The following is a 24,014-nucleotide window of genomic DNA, read 5'->3' on the forward strand; positions in this document are numbered from 1 at the left end:
TCATGCAAAGGAAAATTATTCACCTTTAAAAGGGTAAAAAAATTCTGACCCAGGCTATAGCATGGATGAACCTCAGTGAAATAACCCAGGCACATAGAGTAGTGAAATTCATAAGGGTTGGGAAGGAGAATGGAGGTCTCCAGGGCCTGGGTGGAGGGGGATAGGGAGTTAATGTTTAATGGGGACAGAGTTTTAGTTTGGCAAGATGAAAAGAGTTCTGGAGATTGGGAGTACAACAAGGGGAATGTGCCTAACACCCCTGAACAGTACTTATCATGGCTAAGATGGCCAATTTTATGTATATCTTCCTTCCACTTACAAAAAGGATACTGTCAAGAGCAGTGGAAGCCTGTTTGCCAGCTTGTTGGGTCCTAACAAAAGACCCCACTGACTTCAGTCCTGTCCAGTTTGCTCACTGGGGCCTGCTGTGTGCTCTGATGTTCATCATGGCTTGGAGTTGCTTCCCCCAACAAAGTACAGAGAAGCTGAAAGTCCACTGTTAGCGGGTTATTGGAGGAGAGCACTTGCCAGGGGCCCACCTCTGCTGCCTGCTGTGCCAGGCTGTATGAAGCACTGTACTCCCATTCTTACCACAGCCACAGAGGACAGCATGTGGTCACCCCTGGGGAACAGCAGACAGCCCGAGGCTCTGATGGGCCATAAAAAGTAGTACAAAAAGAGGTAAGGAAAAAGAGAAAATAATACAACTACATAAATAATAACATTACATGTAAGTGGTCCAAATATACCAATGGAAACACAAAGATGGTTGGACTGGATGAAAAAGAAACTATATAAATAGTAAACACCCATTTAAAATATAAAGACATAAGTCATTTAAATAAAATAGAAATAAGTAAATATAAATATGGAGAGAGTAAAGAGAAAATAAATAGAATAAATAGAAATTTTAAAACATGTCCTCAATCTGATAAAGAGTACCTACAAGGGTACTCGAGATGATTTTGATTTTCGTCAATTTACTGAGACTTGTTTTGTGGCCTATCACGTGGTCTGTCCTGGAGAATGCTCCATGTGCTGGTGAAGAGAAGGTCTATTCTGCAGTTGGTGTAACTATCTGTTAAGTATCTATCTACCTGTAACTATGTGTTAAGTCCATTTTTCTGGGGTATCATTTAAGTCCATTGTTTCTTTGCTGACTTTCTTGATGACATGTCTAGTGCTGTCAGTGGAGTACAGTGAAGTCCCCCACTACTATTGTGTTGCCATCAATCTCATTTCTGAAGTCTAGTAGTAATTGTTTCATGAATTTGGGAGCTCCAGTGTTAGGTGCATATATATTTAGAATTGTGATATTTTCCTGTTGGACTCATCCTTTTACCATTGTATAATGTCCCTCTTTGTGTTTTTTTCCCCCACTGTTGTTGCTTTAAAGTCTGTTTTGTCTGACATAAGAATAGCTACTCCTGCTTACTTTTGGTTTCCATTTGCATGGAATATCTTTTTCCACCCCTCTACCTTAAGTCCTATGTGTTAGGTGAGTCTCCTGAAGACAGCTGATACTTGGTAGATTTTTAGCCATTCTGCCATTCTGTATCTTTTAAGTGGAACATTTAGGCCATTTACATTCAAGAAGAGCCTGTGTAGCCAAAGCAATACTAAGCAAAAAGAACAACTCTGGAGGCACACATTACATAGTCTTCAAACTATACTACAAGGCCATCCTTATCAAAACAGCATGATTCTGGTATAAAAACAGGTATGTAGACCAATGTAATATAATAGAGAATCCAGAAATACAGTCAAATACTTAAAGCCAACTGATCTTCGGCAAAGCAAACAAAAACATAAAGTGGGGAAAGACACCCTATTCAACAAATGGTGCTGGGATACTTAGCAAGCCACATGTAGAAGAATGAAACTGGACCCTCATCTCTCACCTTATACAAAATCAACTCAAGATGGATCAAAGACTTAAATCTAGGACCTGAAACCATAACAATTCGAGAAGATAATATCGGAAAAACTCTTCTAGACATTGGGTTGGGCAGAGAGTTCATAACCAAGAACCCAAAAGCAAATGCAACAAAAACAAAAAAATAAATAGATGGGACTTAATTAAACTAAGATGTTTCTGCACAGAAAAATAAATAATCAGAATAAACAGGCAACCCACAGAGTGCGACAGAATATTTGTAAACTATGCATGTGACAAAGGACTAAGATCCAGAATCTACAAGGAACTCAAACAAACCAGCAAGAAGAAAACAAATGATCCCATCAAAAAGTGGGTAAAGAACATGAATAGACAATTCTCAAAAAAAAAAAATATATATATACAAATGGCCAACAAACAAATGACAAAATGCTCAATGTCACTAATTATCAGAGAAATACAAATTAAAACCTCAATGAGATACCACCTTACTCCTGCAAGAATGGCCATAATTTAAAAAATAAAAAAATAGATGTTGGTGTGGATGTGATAAAAAGGGAACACTTACTGCTGGTGGGAATGTAAACTAGTATAACCAGTATGGAGAATCCTTAAAGAACTAAAAGTAGAAACTACCATTTGATCCAGCTGTTCCATTACTAGGTATCCACCCAGAGGAAAAGAAGTCATTATATGAAAAAAGACACTTGCACAGCACGTGCATGTTTATAGCAGCACAATTTGCAACTGCAAAAATATAGAACTGGCCTAAATGCCCATCAACCAATAAGTGAATAAAGAAAATGTGGTATATATATATTGGACATGGAGGGAGTTGGAGACCGTTATTCTAAGTGAAGTAACTCAGGAATGGAAAACCAAATATCGTATGTTCTTACTTATAAGTGGGAGCTAAGCTGTGAGGATGCAAAGGCATAAGAATGATACGATGGTCCTTGGGGACTCGGCCAGGGGGAAGGGTGGAAGAGGGGTGAGGGATAAAGGACTCCATATTGGGTACAGTGTACACTGCTTAGGTGATGGGTGCACCAGAATCTCAGAAATCACCACCAAAGAACTGATCCATGAAACCAGCAATCACCTGTTCCCCAAAAACTATTGAAATAAAATGTAAAAGAGTACCTACAAAAACAGCTAGCATCATACTTAATGACAAAAACTCAATGATCTTCCTCAAGTGGAAACAAGGTAAAGATGTCAGCTCGCAGCACTCCTATTCACATCATATCCGAGGTCCTAGTAAGTGCCATGTGGCAAGAAATTAAAACAGACACACACAGTTTGGAAACGGGAAAATAAAATAGTCTCCATTTGCAGATGGCATGATTATCTATATAGAAAACCCCAAGGAATCTACAAATAAACAATTTCAACTCACACGTGAGTTTAGCCAGGCTGCGGGTTACAAGGTCAATGAACAAAAATTAACTGTATTTCTTCATACTAGCGCCAAAAAACGAGAAATTGAAATTGCAAAAACAGTACAATTTATAATAGCACTCTCCCCGAAGGAAAATCCATGAGAAACTTTGATATAGATTCAACATCTGTGCAAGATGTCTACGATAGATACAAAACAACGATGAAAGAAATCAAAGAAGGCCTAAATGATTGGAGGGATACACTCCTGTGTTCACGGATCGGGAGACTCAGTACTGTTAAAGTGTAAAACTCTTCCCAAATTGATCTATAAATTCATTCCCCCAAAGATCTCAGCAACATTTTCTTTTTGCATAGATTGACAAGTGGATTTGAAAATTTAGACGGGAAGGCAAAGGATTCAGAATCACCAAAAACAACTTTAGAAAAGAAGAATAATGCTGGAGGACTTGCATTGTCTGAGTTTGAGGCTGACTATATGCTGTCATCATCAAGATAACCTGGTTCCGATGAGGGGCTAGCTTGGGAAAGGGTGGAGCTAAAACACTCACACATGTGGCCAATCCTTTTTTTTTTTTTTTGAGATGAAGTCTCACTGTAGCCCAAGCTGGAGTGCAGTGGCATGATCTTGGCTCACGACAACCTCTGCCTCCAGGGCTCAAGACATTCTCGTGCCTCAGTCTCTCGAGTAGCAGGGACTACAGGTGTGCGCCACCACACCCAGCTAATTTTTTGTATTTTAGTAGAGATGGGGTTTCACCATGTTGCCCAGGGTGGTCTCAAACTCCTGAGCTCAGGCGATCTGCCCGCCTCGGCCTCCCAAAGTGCTGGGATTACAGGCGTGAGCCACCATGCCTGTCAATACATTTTAACACAGCTGCAAAGAGAAGTCAAGGGACAAGGGATAGTTTTTAAAATAAATGGTGCTAAAACAATACATCAGCCATGTGTGGAAAAGCGAACGTTGATCCACACTTTGGGTCATAAGTGATATTTGGCTCAAAATGGATCACAGACTCAAATGTAAAACATAACATTATAAAACTTCTAGAAGTAAACCTAGGAAAAGACCTTCGTGACCTTGAGTTATGCAAAAGATTTCTTAGATATGACACCAAAAGAATGATTCATCAAAGAAGAACAGATACATTAGACGTCATCAAAATTGAAAAAAAAATTTGCTGTTTGAAAGACACTGTTAAGTGAATGAAAAACAAGACACAGACTGGGAGAAAGTATTTACAAAACATATGTCTGATAAAGAACTTGTGTCCAGAATACATAAATAACTTTCAACCCAGAGTATAAAATGTCAAAAGCTATGAACAGTCACCTCACCGGCAAATAAGCATGTGAAAAGATTTTCCAAATCTTTGGCTATTAGTGAAATGCAAATTAAAACTGCGGTGAGATGTCACTGTATGCGTAGTAGAAAGGTTAAAATTAAAAACAAAAACAAGGCTGGGTGCTGTGGCTCACGCCTGTAATCCCAGCACTTTGGGAGGCTGAGGTGGGCGGATCACGAGGACAGGAGATCGAGACATCCTGGCTAACACGGTGAAACCCCGACTCTACTGAAAATACAACAACAAAAAAACTTAGCCAGGCGTGGTGGCGGGCGCCTGGGGTCCCAGCTGCTCTGGTGGCTGAGGCAGGAGAATGGTGTGAACCCTGGAGGCAGAACTTGCAGGGAGCTGAGATTGCGGCCACTGCACTCCATATAATATTATATATATAATATTATATATAATATTCTATTATATAATAATATTAATATATAATAATATATAATATTCTATTACATAATAATATTAATATATAATATATAATATTATATTATATTATAATATTAATATATAATAATATATAATATTCTATTATATATTAATATTAATATATAATATATAATATTCTATTATATAATAATATTATAATATAAGATAATATTATTATATAATTATACAATATTAATATTATTATATAATAATAATAAATAAAATAAAAATAAAAATGAAAACAAAAGCGTGACTGGGTGTGATGGCTCATGCCTGTAATCCCAGAACTTTGGGAGGCCAAGGCGGGTGGATTACTTGAGATCAGGAGTTCCAGACCAGCCTGGCCAAAATGGTGAAACCCTGTCTCTACTAAAAATACAAAAATTGGCTGGGCATGGTGGCACATAGTCCCAGCTACTCGGGAGGCTGAAGCAGGAGAATTGCTTGAGCCCGGGAGGCAGAAGTTGCAGCCAGCAGAGATCACGCCACTGCACTCCAGCCTGGGTGACAGAATGAGACTCTGTCAAAAAAAAAAAAAAAAAAGCCTGACAATGCCAAGTGGTGGCCAATATTTCTGATGGGGCAATGGGCATGCTCGGACCTTGCTGGTGGGAGTGCAGAGTGGTGCATTCACATCCGAAGACGGTTTGGCAGTTTCTTATAAACATACATCTACCTCGTGACTTAGAAATCTCACCCTAGGTATTTGCCCAAGGGAAAGAAAAACATCTGTTTACACAAAACCTGTATGCAAATATTTATAATGGCTTAATTCATAAACCTCTCAAATTGGAAAGAAAGCCAACGTCCTTGAATTCGTGAATGATGAAGCAATTGTGGCGCGATCAGACAATGGAATATCGCTCAACAATCAAAAGAAAGGAACAGTGAGCCACGAAACAGCAGGAAGAATCTCGAAGTCATTTGTTGAAAGAAAGAAGCCACACTCAAATATATAGTGTAGGATTCCAGCTATGTGACATTCTGGAAAAGACAAAACTATCTAAGACAATTGAAACAAAATCTGGTGCTGGGGGCTGGGAGTAGGGGTAGTGCTTGACTACGAAGGAGTATAATAGAACCAAACTGGGGTCTGTCTGCCATCGTCAAACTGGGTATTTACACCAAGGTTTCCAGAGATAGGAAGAAAGGTTTTTATTGTAGGGTGTCGAGTATGGAGAACTAGGCAGCTGAATGTTTTAATTCTGATCTCCCCAATGACTTGCAGGTTAGGATTTTTAAAGGTGGGGGTAAGTTATTGGAAAGTAACAGTTACAGGCAACATTATAAATTAATATATGAAGGTTCTATGTTGGTTTAGACTTAAAAAGGGCAGGATGTCTTCAAGTGCGGGCTTACAGGTTGTAGAAAGATTCAAAGATTTTCTGATCTGCAATTGGTTAAGGAAGAGTTTTGTTTAACAATCTGGGGTCAGTAGAAAAATGTTCACTGACTAGGGGAGTGACTTTCTGAAGCCTCTCAAGAAAAAACTTAGAACTAAAGTTTGGATTTTACTTTTCTTAAATTTGAGGTTTATGTGTCTGGATCTGTCTGATGGGAGATCTTAGAGGGGTTCTGAGTTTTTGAATGACAACTCGGTAACATACATTAAGGTGTTGTCTGGGTTTTACAGGGAAGGTAAACATTTTGGGGACTTTAACTTTTTTCGCTGTCGTCTTAGGTTACTATTTTGTTTTAGTAAGTTCTTTAGGGGCTAGATGTCTGGATTTCTTTTTGAAGGAACTCAGGGCTTTTTATGTGTGGGGTCCACAGGCCCCTAAAAAAGGGGGTCCCTGTTCTAATTTTGGGAGCACAGTGGGATTCCTAGGGTGATGGAGCTGCCCTGTGTCTTGACTGAAGCGGTGATTACACGACCATTCATTTGTCAAAACTCATAGATCTTAAAAGTGGGAATTTTACTGTATGTAAGTTATACCCCAAAAAAGTTTTTTAATTTAAAGACCTAAAAATATGTAAAACAATGCATTGTTGGAAAATTCCACTAAGAATTCCGCTTTGCACTTCACTGAGCTCAAAAGCTGTGTAAGGAAACTCACTTCCATTTGCCCAAGTGGAGGCCTCACCTTCTCATGACTGATTTCTGATTCTTTGTGGAATTAAAAATATATATATCTATCAGGAGTTATCTACCTGTCTGCATCCATCCATCCAAACATCTGAAGTCATCCCACTCACTGTAATACATGGTAAGGATAATTTTTAAAAAGCACCAGCCGCGCTTATTTGGAAATGGGTCCGTATCAGGAAGGGTGGAATATCATCCAGATGTAAGACCAAACAAGCTCCAGACAAACTCGCAGAGTCAGACAGACGAATCCCACAGTTGATGAATCCTGCCCACGCTGCACGTGACCGCATCTGCCTCCAGGTGGAAGAGGAAACTCTGTGTAGTCAGACCCCGAGTCTTCTTGCTGCCTCCCTCCCGTCCCCCGGGCCTTCCCTGGCCACTGCAAAACTGGGGTCTTGTTGGCTCCCCTCCCATGTCACCTGGGCATGCAATCGTGCTGCTCACTCCGTGGAGGAGGCCTGGCAAATTCCACAGCACGAGTCATGCGCCACTTCCAGAGGCTCTGGAACAAAGACCGGGTGACAGGCCAGCAGAGAGATGCTGAATTGCTCTTTGGGGTTGAACCACCCAGAATGAAATGCTAAGGGCCTGGCTACTGAGAGAATCTCCGGTGTTTCAAACATCTGTGAAAGCAGGAAAGAAACGCAGACTGGAGAGCAGTGGCCTCTGGGGCCGATGCTCCTGTGCCACTCCGGAGATCCTGTTTCTGGGCGTCTAAGGGTAGGTGAGGGAGTGTTCCTCAATCTGTACATTTTACAAGCTCCCAATGATACCTAGGCCCAAAGAGATTTATGAGCTACTGCGGTTGAGGGCCTTGAATGTCAGGTGGGGGAGCTGGGCTTGCACCTCCAGATGGTGGGATCAGAGGAAGGCCCGGGGTGTCACATGGCAAGACTTGAGCAGGGCCACGCGGCAGGAGGAAGGAGCACGTGGGCCCAGGCAGATGGAGCCACTGGTGACCCAGTGAGCAGCACACCTCCAAGTGAGGGGATCCAGGGACTCTGCCCAGGCTGCCTCTAGCGGGAAGCACCCCACAGGGACTGGCTGCCACCCATCGGCGCACGGAGGTGGATCCCCACGCGTTTCAGTCAAAAGCCAGGCTCTCCCTCCGTCCACAGCTGCCCGACAGCAGCTGCAGCAACTGCATTCTATCCTGGAAGGCATCTCACCACTCCCACACCATGCGCCTCTCAGCAAAAGCACCACTACACCCTTCTATGCTTCTCATCCTTTCCTTAAAAATTACTTGCATTTTGGCCGGGCGCAGTGGCTCACGCCTATAATCCCAACACTTTGGGAGGCCGAGACGAGTGGATCACAAGGTCAGGAGATTGAGACCATCCTGGCTAACATGGTGAAACCCCATCTCTACTAAAAATAGAAAAAATTAGTCAGACGTGGTGGCACGCACCTGTAGTCCCAGCCACTCGGGAGGCTGAGGCAGGAGAATGGCGTAAACCCAGGAGGCGGAGCTTGCAGTGAGCTGAGATCCGGCCACTGCACTCCAGCCTGGGTGACAGAGCGAGACTCCGTCTCAAAAGAAAAAAAAAAAATTACTTGCATTTTACTTCCAGTGTCTCTGAGGCAATCGGATGTTAGTAACAACTGTAACATGGGGCTATATATAGGATATTGTGTATCAACATTCTTGGGATCACATTCTAAAATTGCAGGCACCCAAAGTTAAAACAGAGTGAGGTCAGCAATCATGGCCATGTTTCGGGGAGGCTGCTGAGCTCGAAGTCACATGGGGCTGACCCTGAGGCCTCCGGTGTTTGTCCTGGGAGTGAGTGTGCCAGGGAACTGGTGGCTCAATCGGGTATGACTCCTTCCGCCTCCTCGGAAGAAGACTTTCAAATATCAGCTTCTTGTCAGGGGTTGCAAGCAGGAGGCTGCAGACTACTTACTGACGCTCGGCTGCAGAGACAGAACAGGCATATTTGCTCCTGTATCCATTCTAAATCAATTTTTGAACTCCAGGGCAGCTGGATCTAACTGCTTCTATATGATCAGTAAATCTGGGCATGCCTGTGTAACAAGCGTTTTGTTTTCTGCTTAAGAAAAATTATTTAACTGACACAATGATTGTTTTTTTATCTAATAGGAAAATCCTTGGCTCCCTCTTAAAATTCTGTCGTATTCACAGATAATTTTAGCGCCGCAAGCACGCTGCTCTCCCCGTTGGGAGGTAAGCGGTTCTCACGCTGTGAAAACGCTGGATGGGCTTCTTTCCATACACAAGTATGTGTTTAAGTTGTCACACAGCCATTAGGTGAAGGGGCTACCCTGGAAAAGCAAGAGAAAACACACCTTTTTCTATGGCATCTAGTGACCCATGGGGGCTGATTTACAGTAATTCATTGTTGCCAGGCATGGTGTCTCACACCTGTAATCCCAGCACTTTGGGATGCTGAGGCGGGCCAACTGCTTGAGCCCAGGAGTTTGAGACCAGCCTGAGTAACGTGGCGAGACCCCTTCTCTACAAAAATTACAAAAATTAACCAGGTGTGGCGGCGTGCACCTGTAGTCCCAGCTACTCAGGAGGCTGAGGTGGGAGGATTGCTTGAGCCCAGGAGGCAGAGGTTGCAGTGAGCCAAGATTGCACCACTGCACTCCAGCCTGGGTAACAAAGCAAGACCCTGTCTCAAAAAAAAAAAAAAAAAAAAAAGTAATTCATTGTCTAGTATGTTATTTTCTGCCATTTTACTGCTTCCGATAGTTCAGGCCTTAGGTTATGAGTATAGCAATGACCAGAATGAGTCTTTTAGTCAGCAACCGTTGGACTCACGTACACACGGTCATACTTTATTAAAGGGCACGATAGAAGCGTGTGTTCAGGCTCACAGTTGCTCCTGAGAGGAGCTATTCACAGCCTTTCTATATGAACTCTGCAGCCAGCTTTCATCCACTGTGGTGCAATTAAGAGTTTTTTTGTTTGAAACAGGGTCTTGGTGTGTCACTCAGGCTGGAGTACAGTGGTGCAAGCAGCCTCAGGCACTGCAGCCTCAACCTCCCAGGATCAAGTGATCCTCCCATCTCAGCCTCCTGAGTAGCTAGGACTGTAGGTGCATACCACCGCATCCAGCTAATTTGTGTGTGTGTGTGTATATGTGTGTGTGTGTATATATATGTGTGTATATGTGTGTGTGTGTGTGTGTATATATATATATATATATATATTTTTTTTTTTTTTTGTAAAGACATGGTTTCACCATGTTGCCCAGACTGGTCTTGAACTCCTGGGTTCAAGCAACCCTTCCCACCTAGGTCCTCCAAAGTGCAGGGGTTACAGGCATGAGCCACCTGGCCCAGCCTAATTAAGTCTGTTGATGGCACTTTTTGTCCTGACAAAGCGAAGTGAGCATCCCATATAGTACTCTACCTGCTATGCACAGAAAAATAAACATATGCATCTTAAAATGCATACTTTAAAAGATAATGATTTAAAGGAACCAGGTTCATAATCGCACCCATGCCTTGGAAATGGTTCAAAAGTTACTAAAAATAGCATAAACTAGGCTGCCACTTAAAATCTGTGTTTATGTGATACTCTCAATTAAAAATAAAACTGCAACGAAAGCATGAGGAGATGCGGCAAGCTGATTTGATAAGCCAAATGTCCCAAGGCTTGAATGGAACATATTTAAGCAGAAATAACAATGCCCATTAGTGACTAATAATCATAAAGAATGCATTTATAGGGACTATTCAATCGTTATCAGAAAAAACTAAACATTTATACTGGAAATAATATCTGGAAAATATCTTGCCATTTTCAAAAGGTAGGCTGTCAAACTTTATCAAATAAAATGACTTCAGTTTCATCACGTCTATCCAGCCTTTTCAGGGACTGATCTCAAACAACAGAGGCTGTTAACATGCATCAGGCAGGTCTTAGGTTTGTTTAAAAGCCATCCTTTATATAGTAAAACTGTTGTCAAACAATGTTGTAATTTAAATACCCACTCCCTGCAAAACAGAGATGTTAAACTGTGCAAGAGGTGTACATTTTGGAATTGTTTCCTGCTGGATCTCAAAACTATTTTAAGCAAAAGCATGTCACTCAACAAGCATTCACGAACTCAGATCCAACTAGTGTCCTCACTCCCAGGTTTTGCAAAGGTCCCTTCTCTTCCTTGGCGAGGAAAAAATTTTCTCTTTCTGTATCATAGAATTAATAAAGTTGCCAAGACTTTGCTATAACTTTGTGTGCTTTTAGTCTCCAATAGTGAATCTGTCTCAATATTGGAAAAGACAGAAGTGACTGCCCTCTTGCGGGCACTATTGTCACTGCTTCTATTTTGGAATCAAAGGCACTAACTGCACTTGAGGACCAGGTGTTTCACCTTCTTGCTAGGTGTGGGTGAGAGTCACGCATGTAACTGAGTAGGTACTGATCATCTCATCTGAATTTTGTTTTACATCTCAACAGGTGTTACACACACAAAACACTGCAACTATTTATAAAAGTGTGTTTATAGGAGCTTTGATCTTGAGACGGAGTCTCACTCTGTTGCCCAGGCTGGAAGGCAGTGGCACAATCTCGGCTCACTGCAACCTCTGCCTCCTGTGTTCAAGTGATTCTCCTGCCTCCGCCGCCCCCAAGTAGCTGGGATTACAGGCGCCTGCCATCACACCTGGCTAATTTTTGTATTTTTAATAGAGGTGGGATTTCACCATGTTGGCCAAGCTGATCTCAAACTCCTGACCTCAGGTCATCCACCTGCCTTGGCCTCCCAAAGTGCTGGGATTACAGGAGTGAGCCACTGCACCCAGCCTAGGAGTTTTATTTATGTAAAACAGTGTTTAGATACCAACTTGGCTTGCATTTTCAAACATGTTTATTTTATCTGTTTTTGAAATTAAAATACATTTGGTCATAGTAAAATACACGATATAGTTTGGGTATTTGTCCCTGGTCAAAGCTCATGTTGAATTGTAATCCCCAATGTTGGAGGCAGGGCCTGGTGGGAGGTGACTGGATCATGGGGGCGATTTCTTAGGAATGATTTAGCACCATCCCCTTGTTGCTGTCCTCATGACAGCGGCAGTTCTCACAGGATCTGGTCGCTTGGAAGAGTGCAGCACCTCCCCACTCTCACTCCTGCTTTCACCATGTGACGTCCCTACTCTCCCTTCACCATCCACCTTGATTGTAAGTTTCCTGAGGCCTCTCGGAAGCTGGGAAGATGCCAATATCATGCTTCCTGTACAGCCTGTGGAACTGTGAGTCAATTAAAACACTTTTCTTTATCAATGACCCAGTTTCAGGTATATCTTTATAGCAATGTGAGAAAGGACTAATACAACATAAAATTTACCATTTTAACTATTTTTAAATGTATGGTTCAGTGGAATAATTAGGTAGATTCACACTGTTGTGGGGCGATCACCATGACTGATCTCCAGAACTCTTTCTTCATCCCAAATAAACTCTGTGTCCATTAAACATTAACTCTCCATTCTCCCCTCACCCCTCAGTGCTTGGCAAACATCACTTTACCATCTGTCTCTATGAATCTGACTACTCTAGATACCTCCTATAAGTGAGATCATATAATACTTGTCCTTTTGTGACTAGCTGATTTCACTCAGCATAATGTCCCCAAGGTTCCCCATGTTGCAGAATGTGTGAGGGTCTCCTTCCTTTTTGAGGCTGCGTAATATTCCACCGCATGTATATACCACATTTTGTTTATCCATTCACCTGTCCATGGAACTTGGGTAGCTTCCATCTTTGACTATTTTTGAATAATGCTGCTATGAACATGGGTGTGCAAATACCTCTTTGAGACCCTGCTTTTAGTTCTTCTGGGTACACGGTATATCTGGCAGTGGGACTGGTGGGTCAGATACTAATTCTATTTTCTTTTTTTTTTTTTTGAGAAACTGCCATACTGCTTTCCACAGTGGCTGCACCATTTCACATCCCCACCAACAGTGCAAAAAGGTTCCAATTTCTCCACATTCTCTCCAGACAAAGAAGACGTTTTTAAGGACCAATGCTGACATATAACAAATATAGCAATTTTAAGTCATTTCATTTTATTGAATTACGTAAAACATCTTTAAATAACAGTAAAAAAATTAAGAAACCATTGCAAAAATTCAGTCACAATGATGGCATACTACAGCCCACAGAATTTAAATCTCATGTGAGTTGAATTGAATTAATTTTCTGGTACAAAGAGACTATAATGCTCTTCCTGCTGGGAAATTATTTCCACATATTCACATTGTGTAACAGTGCTTCTGAACTTGTGGTATTTTCAATAAAAGGTCCATACCTTAAGAATTTGAATTTAGGACCTATCAGTGATCCTGAAACACAGGGGCAGAGAGAGGTTCGCAGCAAAAGAAACTGCTGGACTAAGAACGAAGAAATATCTGGCTCCGCATAAAGATAGAAATGAATTTCAAGTGTTAAAGAGGCACCTCTCACGCTGCTCGAGGGTGGAAAAATCTTGTCAATTGGCAAGAGAGAAATACTCACTAATCACTGGGCATTATGAAAAAGTACAAATTCCTTACAGGTACACATTTGCATTATCTGATTTTATGTTTCTTCTCACTCTGCCAATTACTTTAAAAATATAAAAAAGAGTAGTTTTAGCAGAAAAAAGGGTTATGGAGTGAAATACTAATAAGCAATAATGGAATGTAACCAGGGCAATTTCATACCTGCCAAGGAACATAATTAAAAGAGAATACAAAAATCTAAAGGTGAACCTTGCTCCTATAATACCAAAGTAAGATAGATTTATTCCTTATTTTCTAGTCTAATCTAGTTTTTCGTTTCCTACTCAGTTTTCCTTTTTATAAGATTAAAACATTTTTGGTTGAATTTAGAAACTAATTAAAAGCATTATGGTAGCTTTAAATTTTGTAGAAAATTCATTTGTATAAAAATATAAAATTTGTCTTTAATGTTTAAAACCATACTATTAGAAATATCATGGGTGTATATAATGCAACATAAAAATTTCCAGCTTTGACTGTGGAAGCACTAGCTGGTCTAGACTATTTTGAAATATCCAAAAATCACTACTCATTCATTGTGGGCCACCTTGCCAATATCAAGTGAATGAATTCATAGGTTTGAGGTGTTACCCTCTCATTCAAGGTTTAAAACTTTTATAAAATACCTGCAATGTTTCTTTGAAATATCCAGCTAAAAACAGGAGAACAATTCTAGACACTACCTCAAACTTGTGTCATCCATTGTCATGAACTTAATTGCTTCAAAGAAAATGCTAAAAATTTCTAACTTGCTTTAGGAATTAGAGACAGAGAACATGCAACCTGACTCTCACCTATCCATCATGTGGAGGAGCACTTCACGCCTTAAATGCTAAAAACTTCTAACTTGCTTTAGGAATTATGGGCAGTGAACATGCAACCTGAATCCCTCTCACTTATCCATCATGTTGAGGAGCATTTCACAGGTCACGCCTTCATCCACGTCCTCTTTGACTCTGGCCGTGGTTTCTCCGCAGGCGCCAGGAAGCATCTCTCCTGGGAACTGTTCTCGCTTCGGGGCGGAAGCCTCCTCGGCAGCAGCTTCTTGAAAAAAAGTCCAGGATGAGCAAATTTATCAGAAAGTCAAGGAATTGGAATTTATAAACTGTGCAAATATATTTTGGAAACTATCACTTAAATGTGAACACAGCAGCGAGCATGTTAGAAAACAATCTAATCGATAAGATGGTACTATTCTGATGTCAACTACTGCCTTAAGTCAGGGCTTCTCAGCCTCAGCACTACAGACGTCTGGGGTCAGAGAGCTGTCTGCTGGGGGCAGGGCGCTCTTCTGGGCACTGCGGGATGTTAGCAGCGATCCTGGCCTCTACCACTAGATGCCAGTATCACCCTCCTCTCCAGCTGCAAAAACCATAAAAATGTCTCCAGACATTGCCAGTGTCCCCTAAAGGTGACAAGGGGGAGGTCACAGTCACTCCCAGCTGGCATCAGCTGCTGTAGGTGAACTTGGATCTTACAAGCTTTATATCGAGGCGGATCTTAGAGATTTATATCGTGGCTGAGTTGCTCACCTAAGTCTTGTCTCAGTACCCGTGGCATGACGCTGCCTACATGAAGAAAGCCAGCTGCCTGCAGGAGATTTGTCCCTTTGGCCAATCGACATATACTGAGTACTGATTCTGGGTTGCGCGTCCTGCTAGGGATGCTGGAGCCAACGCCAGGTGTGTATCCACAACCTGCTTCCCCTCCAGCAGCTCAGGAGCCAGTCTGCACAACTTAGTGGCTTTAAAACAGTCCACTGTGAACCAACCCATATCCAACCCTCTACTGTCCCCAACCTTCTCAGTACCAGGGACCCATATCCAACCCTCTACTGTCCCCAACCTTCTCAGTACCAGGGACCAGTTTTGTGGAAGACAATTTTTCCATGGACTGGTTGGGGGGACGGGGTTGGTTTGGGGATGGTTCAAGTGCATTACATTTATTATGTACTTTATTTTTATTATTACATTGTGATATATAATGAAATAATTACACAACTCACCATAATGTAGAATCAGTGGGAGCCCTGAGCTTGTTTTCCTGCAACTAGACAGTCCCATCTGGGGGGGATGGGAGACAGTGAGAGATCGTCGGGCATTAGATTCTCATGAGTGTGCAGCCTAAATCCCTTGCACGTGTAGTTCACAACAGGATTCGCACTAATATGAGAACCCAACGCTGCCACTGATCTGACAGGAGGCGGAGCTCGGGAGGTGATGTGTGCGATGGGGAGCAGCTGTAAATACAGATGAAGCTTCGCTCCCTCACCCCCTGCTCACCTCCTGCTGTGAGGCCCAGTTCCCAACAGCCCACGGGTCCATGGGCTGGGGCTTGGGGAGCCCTGCTCTCTACTCATTTTCCAAATTACTTCCCCAAACATCCACAGAGTGCCACACTGAAGAACGTGATTGCCTCACGTTAGTTCTAAGTTGTCTGAGGACATTTTTGTCCATGCTTCCTTGAAGTACTTTTTTTGGGGGTAGATGGAGGGGGACAAGAAGACCCAGTTCTTAGATATGAAAAGAAACACTGAGAGCCACAAAACTGGGGCCATCAGGCCAGGTGTGGTGGCTCATGCCTATTAATGCCAGCACTTTGGGAGGCCAAGGTGGGCAGATTACTTGAAGTCAGGAGTTTGAGACATGGTGAAACCTTGTCTCTACTAAAAATAATAGAACAATTAGCCAGGCGTGGTGGCAGGCACCTGTAATCCCAGCTCCTTGGGAGACTGAGACATGAGAATCACTTGAACCCAAGAGGCAGAGGTTGCGGTGAGCCGAGATCACACCTGGGCTACAAAGTGAAACTCTGTCTTAAAAACAAAACCAAAAACTGGCACCATCAGAGTCACCCGTCGAGATCTACCAATGAACTGGAGAGGCGCTGCATGCTGGTGTTCCAGCAGAGCAGACACAGAAGCGAGACAATTATCTGGATAACACAGGCTACAAAGACCCTGAAATGCAAATTAAGTCATGCTTTTTACCAGGTTTTTTGCCTTAATTCACACTTGCTTTGGATATGACCGCTGACCATCAAAAATATGAAAAAAGTTTGTATATGTCCAATTCCTATCATCAGTTTTTAAGCTGATAAGAGCCTTCTCAACTCTTCTCCACAGCAAAAATGTCACCAACTGAGGGTGACACGTTCAAAATTCACCTCAAACCATTTGGCCTTCCAGAGGTTTCATTTAAGAGAAAATTACTGACAACAAGAAAACCCCACTACATTTAGGTGTCTTTAGGTGTCAAGATGGGGAGAACTGCAGAAGGGCTCTTTAGGTGCCGAATTAGTGGGTAAGTCACATTTCTCCATGCACCTTTTAGGATCTGACTTAAACTTAGAGCTCAGGCGGCCAGTAGCCTGGCCTTGGGTTTCTGCAATGCGGGCTGACGAATTGTGGGTCAAATTTCACCAGTCTGTCTTCTCCAATAAAGGACTGTGCTTATTATTCACTGGTTTATTCAACAAGTAGTGCCTTAACGAGCACCGCTAAGGTCAGGCCTAGTGCCAGGAGCTGGGGACAGACCGATGGGCCATGCCCACCCTGGGGGAGCCTGCAGTGCGCTGCATGTGGGAGTCTGACACTTATTAAAGAACCAAATAAGCGTGAAGTGCACGGGAGGGGCAGCAAAGGACCAGGGGGGTGCTCGCACGAAGTGCTTTTATTTTTCTGAAGACACGGAGCATGTTCAAGGCTGATAGGAAAGAGCAGGCCAGGAGGGGTGAGCTGGCTGACGAGGGTGGGTGGGGGACATAAAGCTGATCGGAGGGGTGGGTTCCAGACTCAGAGTCAGATGGGGCCTTAGATGGGAAAGGTGGCTCCTCCACCAGCCCCTTCCTCCATTAAAAAGATATGAAAAATGGTATTTTACAACATCATTGGTATAAAGGAATCCAAATGGAATCCAGGCTGCATTCACTACTTGATACCCATCAGTGGGACACTGGTTTCTCTTCTGATCTGACCCGATGAGGACTGTGGACAGCCCTGTGCCCTGCGGGGCCGGATGGAGAAGCCCCAGAAGCTGGCAGAGGATGGCGGGAACTCCAGCTGGGAGTGGGACAACACAGGAATGCCAGGGCAGCGGGCAGCAGAGCCCATCTGCTGGTGCAGAGTCAGCGAGGCCTCCACCCAGAGGGAGGGAGGCAGGGGCTGGGAGTTTGGGATGAAGGTGCTCATTGGAAATCAGTGGAAAAATTGTTGGTATTGAGGTTCAGAATGAGGGCTCTGGGCACCTGGGCAGGCTCGTCCCCACCCTGCGCTGCAGCTCTCTCCCTGCCAGACGGATGACAGTGTCCCCTGCAGAGGGCTGTGGTCAGGATAAGAAGGCACTCTGTGAGCTCTCAGTGGTAACTGCTGATGCCTGGAGAATAAAGGAGGGTGCTCCGCGGACGGGCAGTGTGCACAATTCTGAAGAGTTCCAACTGAGCTGAGCGACTGGGCACTGCCTGGGACCCCTCAGGCAGGGCCTGGCTGCGTGATGCAGGCATGGGAAAGGCAGGCCTGGGGCGCACCCAGGCTTAGGGCTTTGCCAGATGGTAAGACACAGAGAAAGAGCGGGGGAGTGCGGCCTGTGGACAGAGCGACTGGAACCAGGGACCCAGAACCAACTCCGCACAGAGGGAGCGGGAAGGACTGCAGGGTGCCCGCTTCTACTTGAGTTTCAGATACATGTTGAACATTTTTTTTTAGTATAAGTATATCCACAATAGTGATGGGACACGTTTAAACAATGGTTCACTGTGCATCTGAAATTCAGATTGAGCTGGGCATCCTCTATCTGATCTGGTAACTCTTGAGGGAAGGCAGGTGGAGGGCAACCATCATCTGTGGGAACATCTGCAAGGCAGGGACTGAGTCTGGAATCAGAATGTGGGGCATATGCTTGTGCCGTAAGGTTGGACAGTTTCCAGTCATCTATGGTTCTAAGGTTCTCACAGGAAAGGAACGGAGATAGTAAACAGAGCGAGTGTTTGCCTGTGCAGGTGTCAGGTCGGTCCCTCTGACAGCAGAGCCATTCACAGGACACACAGGACAGGGCCCAGCTTTGGCCAACCTGAGAACTCACTTCAGCTCCCAGAGGCCAGAGGACGAAGACTGTGATGGCTGTGGGGGCTGGACAGTGGCCCCTAAAAGGATATATCCACATCCTAAGCCCCATACCTGACCTCCTTTTTTCAAAAGAAATCCTGAATCCTAAATGAAAAATGTCTTTGTAAGAGGCAGAAGAGAAGGCCCAGACACAGAAGAGAGGACAGAGCTATGAAAAGACAGAGGCAGAGACTGGGGGACGTGGCCACAAAGCGAGGAACGCTGGAGCCACCAGAGCTGCAAGAGGCCAGGAGGGATCCTCCCCTAGGTCCCCAGAGGGAGGGCGGCCCTGCCCACACTTGGATTGAAGATTTCTGGCCTCTAGAGCTATTTGAAAATCAATTTCTATTGTCCCAAGTCACCCAGCTTGTGGTCATCTATTGCAACAGCCCAGGACAGTCCCCGTAGCTGCAGGTGACAGTCCAGGGTGATGGAAGAAGGGTCCTGGGGGTGGGGGTCGCATGTGGACCTGCATGAGGCTCTCACACTGACTTTCTCACGCTACGCTCACTGCCATTCTGAGAGATCTCGCACAAGCCACCTCGCAGGACCGACTGGTGGACAAATAGGGGCTCTGGACACATCCCCTGGACAGCAACACTCGGCACCCAGGATAGTTACAACCAGAAAACCACTGACGCAGTAAAAACAAATCTGTGTAAAATCAGTACCGTCTCCATTCGCGGCTTCCTTCCATCCCTTCGCAGCTTCCTTCTGACCCTTCGTGGCTTCCCTCAGGATGGTCTGCTTCCTCTTTCTTGTTCTTTTTCCTTTTCCTGAAGCAGCCGACTTTGCTTCCCCTGAGCCACACTTCTCTGAATGTCTATGCATGTTACTCTGTCGGAGAATTGACACGGAACACACAAGGCAAGTGAAATAGGGCAGGGACCCCTCTTGGGGGCCTGTGGGGACCTCCAAGCATGGAAATAAAGGAAAATCCTGAGTTCTTTCGAAGGAAATTCCACGCACCTCACTAGCCCTAAGAAGTAAACGAGCAACTTGATAAGCAAGAAGGTAAAAGGAGGACAGACTTTGTGACCCACATATGTAATCCCAGTACTTCAGGAGGCCAAAGGGGAGGGTAGCTTGAGCCCAGGAGTTCGAGACCAGCCTGGGCAACAACAGTGAGACCCCAGCTCTACAAAAGATAAAACATAAAAAGTTAGCCAGCTGTGGTGGCATGCGCCCTGAGATCCCAGCTACTCATGAGGCTGAGGTGGGAGGATCGCTTTAGCCCAGGAGGTCGAGGCTGCAGTGAGCTGTGACTGCACCACTGCACTTCAGCCTGAGTCACAGAATGAGAACCTATCTCAAAAAAAAAAAAAAAAAAAGAAAAAAAAGAAAAGAAAAGGTAATAGGAACCTAAAACAATAGCCAAGGAAGCTAGACTCAGGATGTTTGGTTCCCTTACAGAAACCTGAGATTTTTTTTATTTATTTTTATTTTTTTGAGATTGAGTCTTGCTCTGCCACCCAGGCTGAAGTGCAGTGGCGCGGTCTCAGCTCACAGCAACCTCTACCTTCCAGGTTCAAGCAATTCTCCTGCCTCAGCCTCCCGAGTAGCTGGGACTACAGGCGAGCGCCACCATGCCCAGCTAATTTTTGTATTTTTAGTAGAGACAGGGTTTCATCATCCTGGCCAGGCAGGACTCAAACTCCTGACCTCAAGTGATCCACCTGCCTTGGCTTCCCAAAGGGCTGGGATTACAGGTGTGAGCCACTGCACCCAGCCAAGATAACATCTTAACATCCGTCCGAGTTGTTTTTTAGAAACCTGGCTCTTTACCAAACAGGCCCACCGGCAGGGAGACCTAAGACAAGGGGGAACTGGGGGCTGAAATCTGACCACTGCTAAATTTGTTCTAATTTTGTTCTTAATTTCCTCCTGAGAGGCCTGGAGGAGGTCATGTCCCATGAACCAGAGCTAACATTCTTTTCCGAAAATTTTAAACAAAACTTCTCTTCCTTAACCAACTGCAAACCAGAGTCTCTGAATCTACCTACAACCTGTAAGCCCCTGCTGCAAGATATCCTGCCCTTTTAGGACAAGGTATCCTCCATGCACTGATTTATGATTTTGTCTGTAGCTTCTGCTTGCTTGGCACCCTGCAAATAAATACCTTCCTTTCCCCTGCTGCAAACTGCGGTGTGGGTATCTGGTCTTACTGCACCAGGCAAGCAGACCCCAGTTTGGTTCTACAAGAGTCAGCTTCCCCAAATGCACTGAAACACACAGTTAAAGAGACAGGCTTTGGGAAAACTGTGGGTAACATGGATCTTTGATAATCTTGTGCAAAAATGATGACTTTTTAAAGGTGACCCTTTCTGTTGTGTTTAGGTCTAGCCAAAAGCTAGCTTGCTTTGAGTATTTTTTTAATAACAGAAATCAATGAGAAGACAAAATTTATTTCTCTAGAATGTTTCTACTCTCTGAAGTGATGATCGATATTGAACCAAAAATTCAATACATCAGTCAATTTTATAACCATCAACTACATACCATAAAGATTTTAGTTTTCTGTTCCTCTCTCCTGAAGCTACTGAGCAGAGGTCATGGGTGGCAGCTATGAAACTGTATACAACATTCAGGAATAAAAGTCAAAGACTTCCCCTAGTCAAGCCTATTCGTGACATATTCTCATCCAACGAACACTTAGGATAATCTTAAGTGAGAAAATTTTCACTTTTTGAAAAGGTCCCAGGCAAAAGTAAAAAACTGGTAACAGGTGTTTAAATTTGCAAATTATATGAAGCATCCTGCCTGATTCCCATTTTGACTTTCCCACTGTGCTTAACGGGACTGTCTGCGTTTATGATGGAAGGAGGAAGAATTTACACCTAAATGGGGGTGATGTAACAGCTTGTTTAAACTTCTTCCATTTTATGCGTAGACACTGGGGTTGGCAAACGACAACCAGTGGGTCAAATCTGGCTGCCAACTGTTTGTGAAAGCAAGTTTTACTGGAACACAGCCACGTCTATTCACTTACACACTGCATCCACAGCTGCTTCTGTGATACAAGGGCAGACTTAAGAAGTTGTGGCAGAAACTGATTTGCATTGCCCTGGTGATTAATGACGCTGTGCTTACTGGCCACCTGTATGTTTTCTTTGGAGAAAGGTCTATTTAGATACTTTAGCTGTTTTGTTTTTTTTTTTTTTTTCCCGAGACAGTCTCGCTCTGTCGCCCAGGCTGGAGTGCAGTGGCACGATCTCAGCTCACTGCAACCTCCGCCTCCTGGGTTCAAGCAATTCTCCTGCCTCAGCCTCCTAAGTAGCTAGGATTACAGGCATGTGCCACCACACCCGGCTGATTTTTGTATTGTTAGTAGAGACGGGGTTTCACCATGTTGGCCATGCTGGTTTCGAACTCCTGACCTTGTGATCCACCTGCCTTGGCCTCCCAAAGTGCTGGGATTATAGGCGTGAGCCACCATGCCTGGCCTAGATACTTTACCTGTTTTTTACTGTAATAAATAAAAACTCAGTAAATACAATCTATTTACTGAGTTTTAAGAGTTCTTATATTCTAGACACAAGTCCAAATATGCTTTCTTGAACAGAAGTTTCAAAAATTTTATGTTCTGAGGGGACCGCATGAGGCAGACTTGTTCTTTTCTCTACATTTTTATTTCTTGCACCAAAGGGCAGTTTCTCCTCTTTAGAATTCTACTCGTTAATTTTAACTCTTTACAATTTTAGCATGAGCAATGGTGTTTTGGGAGCACTGCCACAGCTTTCATTTGAAATTTTAAACTAATAGGGTTGACATTCCGGAACTACCCCACTGTGCTACTCAGAAAAACACAACTACACTACTGTTTTAAGAGGAAAGATTTTTAAAAATGGTCAACTTCAGGAAATTCAACTTTTATAAAACTTTTTATAAAGTTAGGCTGAAGCCGACATGGTCCAGGGCTCTAGCTAGCCATGTGCAGTGGTTTTTAAACGTTTTGAAATTCTTTGATGCTGTTCCTTTCAAAAGAAACTTCACTTCCCCTCCTTGAGTGTAGGGGGACTTCATGGTTCATTTCTTGTGACTAGAAGTAATGTGCTACTTTTTTTTTTTGAGACAGAGTCTTGCTCTGTCACTCAGGCTGGAGGCCAGTGGCGCCATCTCAGCTCACTGCAACCTCCGTCTCCTGGGTTCAAGTGATCCTCCCATCCTAGCCTCCCAAGTAGCTGGGATTACAAGCATGCACCACCATGCCTAGTTTTTTTTTTTTTTTTTTTCTTTTTAGAGACAGGGTTTCACCATGTTGGCCAGACTGGTCTCGAACTCCGGGCCTCAAATTATCCGCCTGCCTTGGACTCCCAAAGTACTGGGATTACAGGTGTGAGCCCTCACACCTGGCTGCTGTGCTGCTTTTAAGACTAGATTGCAAAAGGCCCCGTGGCTTCCTCCTTGCACTCTCTCACTTGCTCTGAGTCGAGGACACTCAAGCAGCTCTGCAGAGAGGGCTGTGGCAAGGGACTGAGGCCGGTGCCAGCAGTTGTGTCGCAGAGCTGTCCTGGAAGCAGATCCTCTGGCCCCAGTCCAGCCTTTGGATGATGCAGCCCTGGAGGACATCCTGACTGCAGCCTCAGGAGTGACCCTGAGCCAGGACCACCCAGTTCAGCCAACCCACAGAATCTGTCAGGTGATAAATGTTTGTGGTTTTAAGTCACTCCATTTTGAGGTAATCTGTCATGCAGAAATAAATAACTAATACAACACCTAAAAGAATAAAACCATAATTGTATTCCTTACCCCAGCACCAATAGCACTATTCTTTTTTTAAATTATTATTAAAAAAATTATCTTAGAGACAGGGTCTCACTCTGTCTTCAAGGCCAGAGTGCAGTGGTGTGATCGTGACTCACTGCAGCCTCCAACTCCTGGGCTCAAGTGATCCTCCTGTCTCAGCCTCCTGAGCAGCTAGGCCGACAGGGGTGCGCCACCACACCCAGCTAATTTTTTTTGGAGGGGTGGGGATTTCCCTATGTTGTCCAGGCTGATGTCAAACTCCTGGCCTCAAGTGATCCTCTCGCCTTGGCCTCCCAAGTAGCTGGGATTATAGACACCAATAACGTTATTCTAGGGACATCTGTGTGAAAATTGCATTCTCTCTGTCAAGTAGCCTAAATCTAGTTCACTGGAACAATCTGAAAATATTACACTAAAAGCTGGGGTTTTTTGGGGAGTCTAATAACTCTCTAAAACTATTTGTAAGATTTTGTGTGTTGGATTGTC

At 43.8% G+C, this 24,014-nt stretch overlaps 1 protein-coding gene across 5 annotated transcripts in view; it reads right to left on the bottom strand.

The window, feature by feature from the left end:
- Nucleotides 1-13,186: 13,186 nt before the first annotated feature.
- CTCFL (CCCTC-binding factor like) overlaps nucleotides 13,187-24,014 on the bottom strand; it is a 30,980-nt gene continuing 20,152 nt past the window's right edge. For 2 of the 5 annotated variants that reach the window (XM_015148730.3, XM_077952017.1), the window contains one exon: nucleotides 22,645-23,414. In XM_015148730.3, the coding sequence (XP_015004216.3) occupies nucleotides 23,397-23,414 (18 nt within the window). In that variant the 3' untranslated portion in view covers nucleotides 22,645-23,396. Of the gene's footprint in view, nucleotides 16,473-19,453; nucleotides 19,620-22,644; nucleotides 23,499-24,014 lie in introns of those variants that run through there. The other 3 variants (XM_001089797.5, XM_077952018.1, XM_015148729.3) reach the window with 3 other exon arrangements.

Source organism: Macaca mulatta, chromosome 10 (genome assembly GCF_049350105.2).
Source record: "Macaca mulatta isolate MMU2019108-1 chromosome 10, T2T-MMU8v2.0, whole genome shotgun sequence".
NCBI lineage: Eukaryota > Metazoa > Chordata > Mammalia > Primates > Cercopithecidae > Macaca > Macaca mulatta.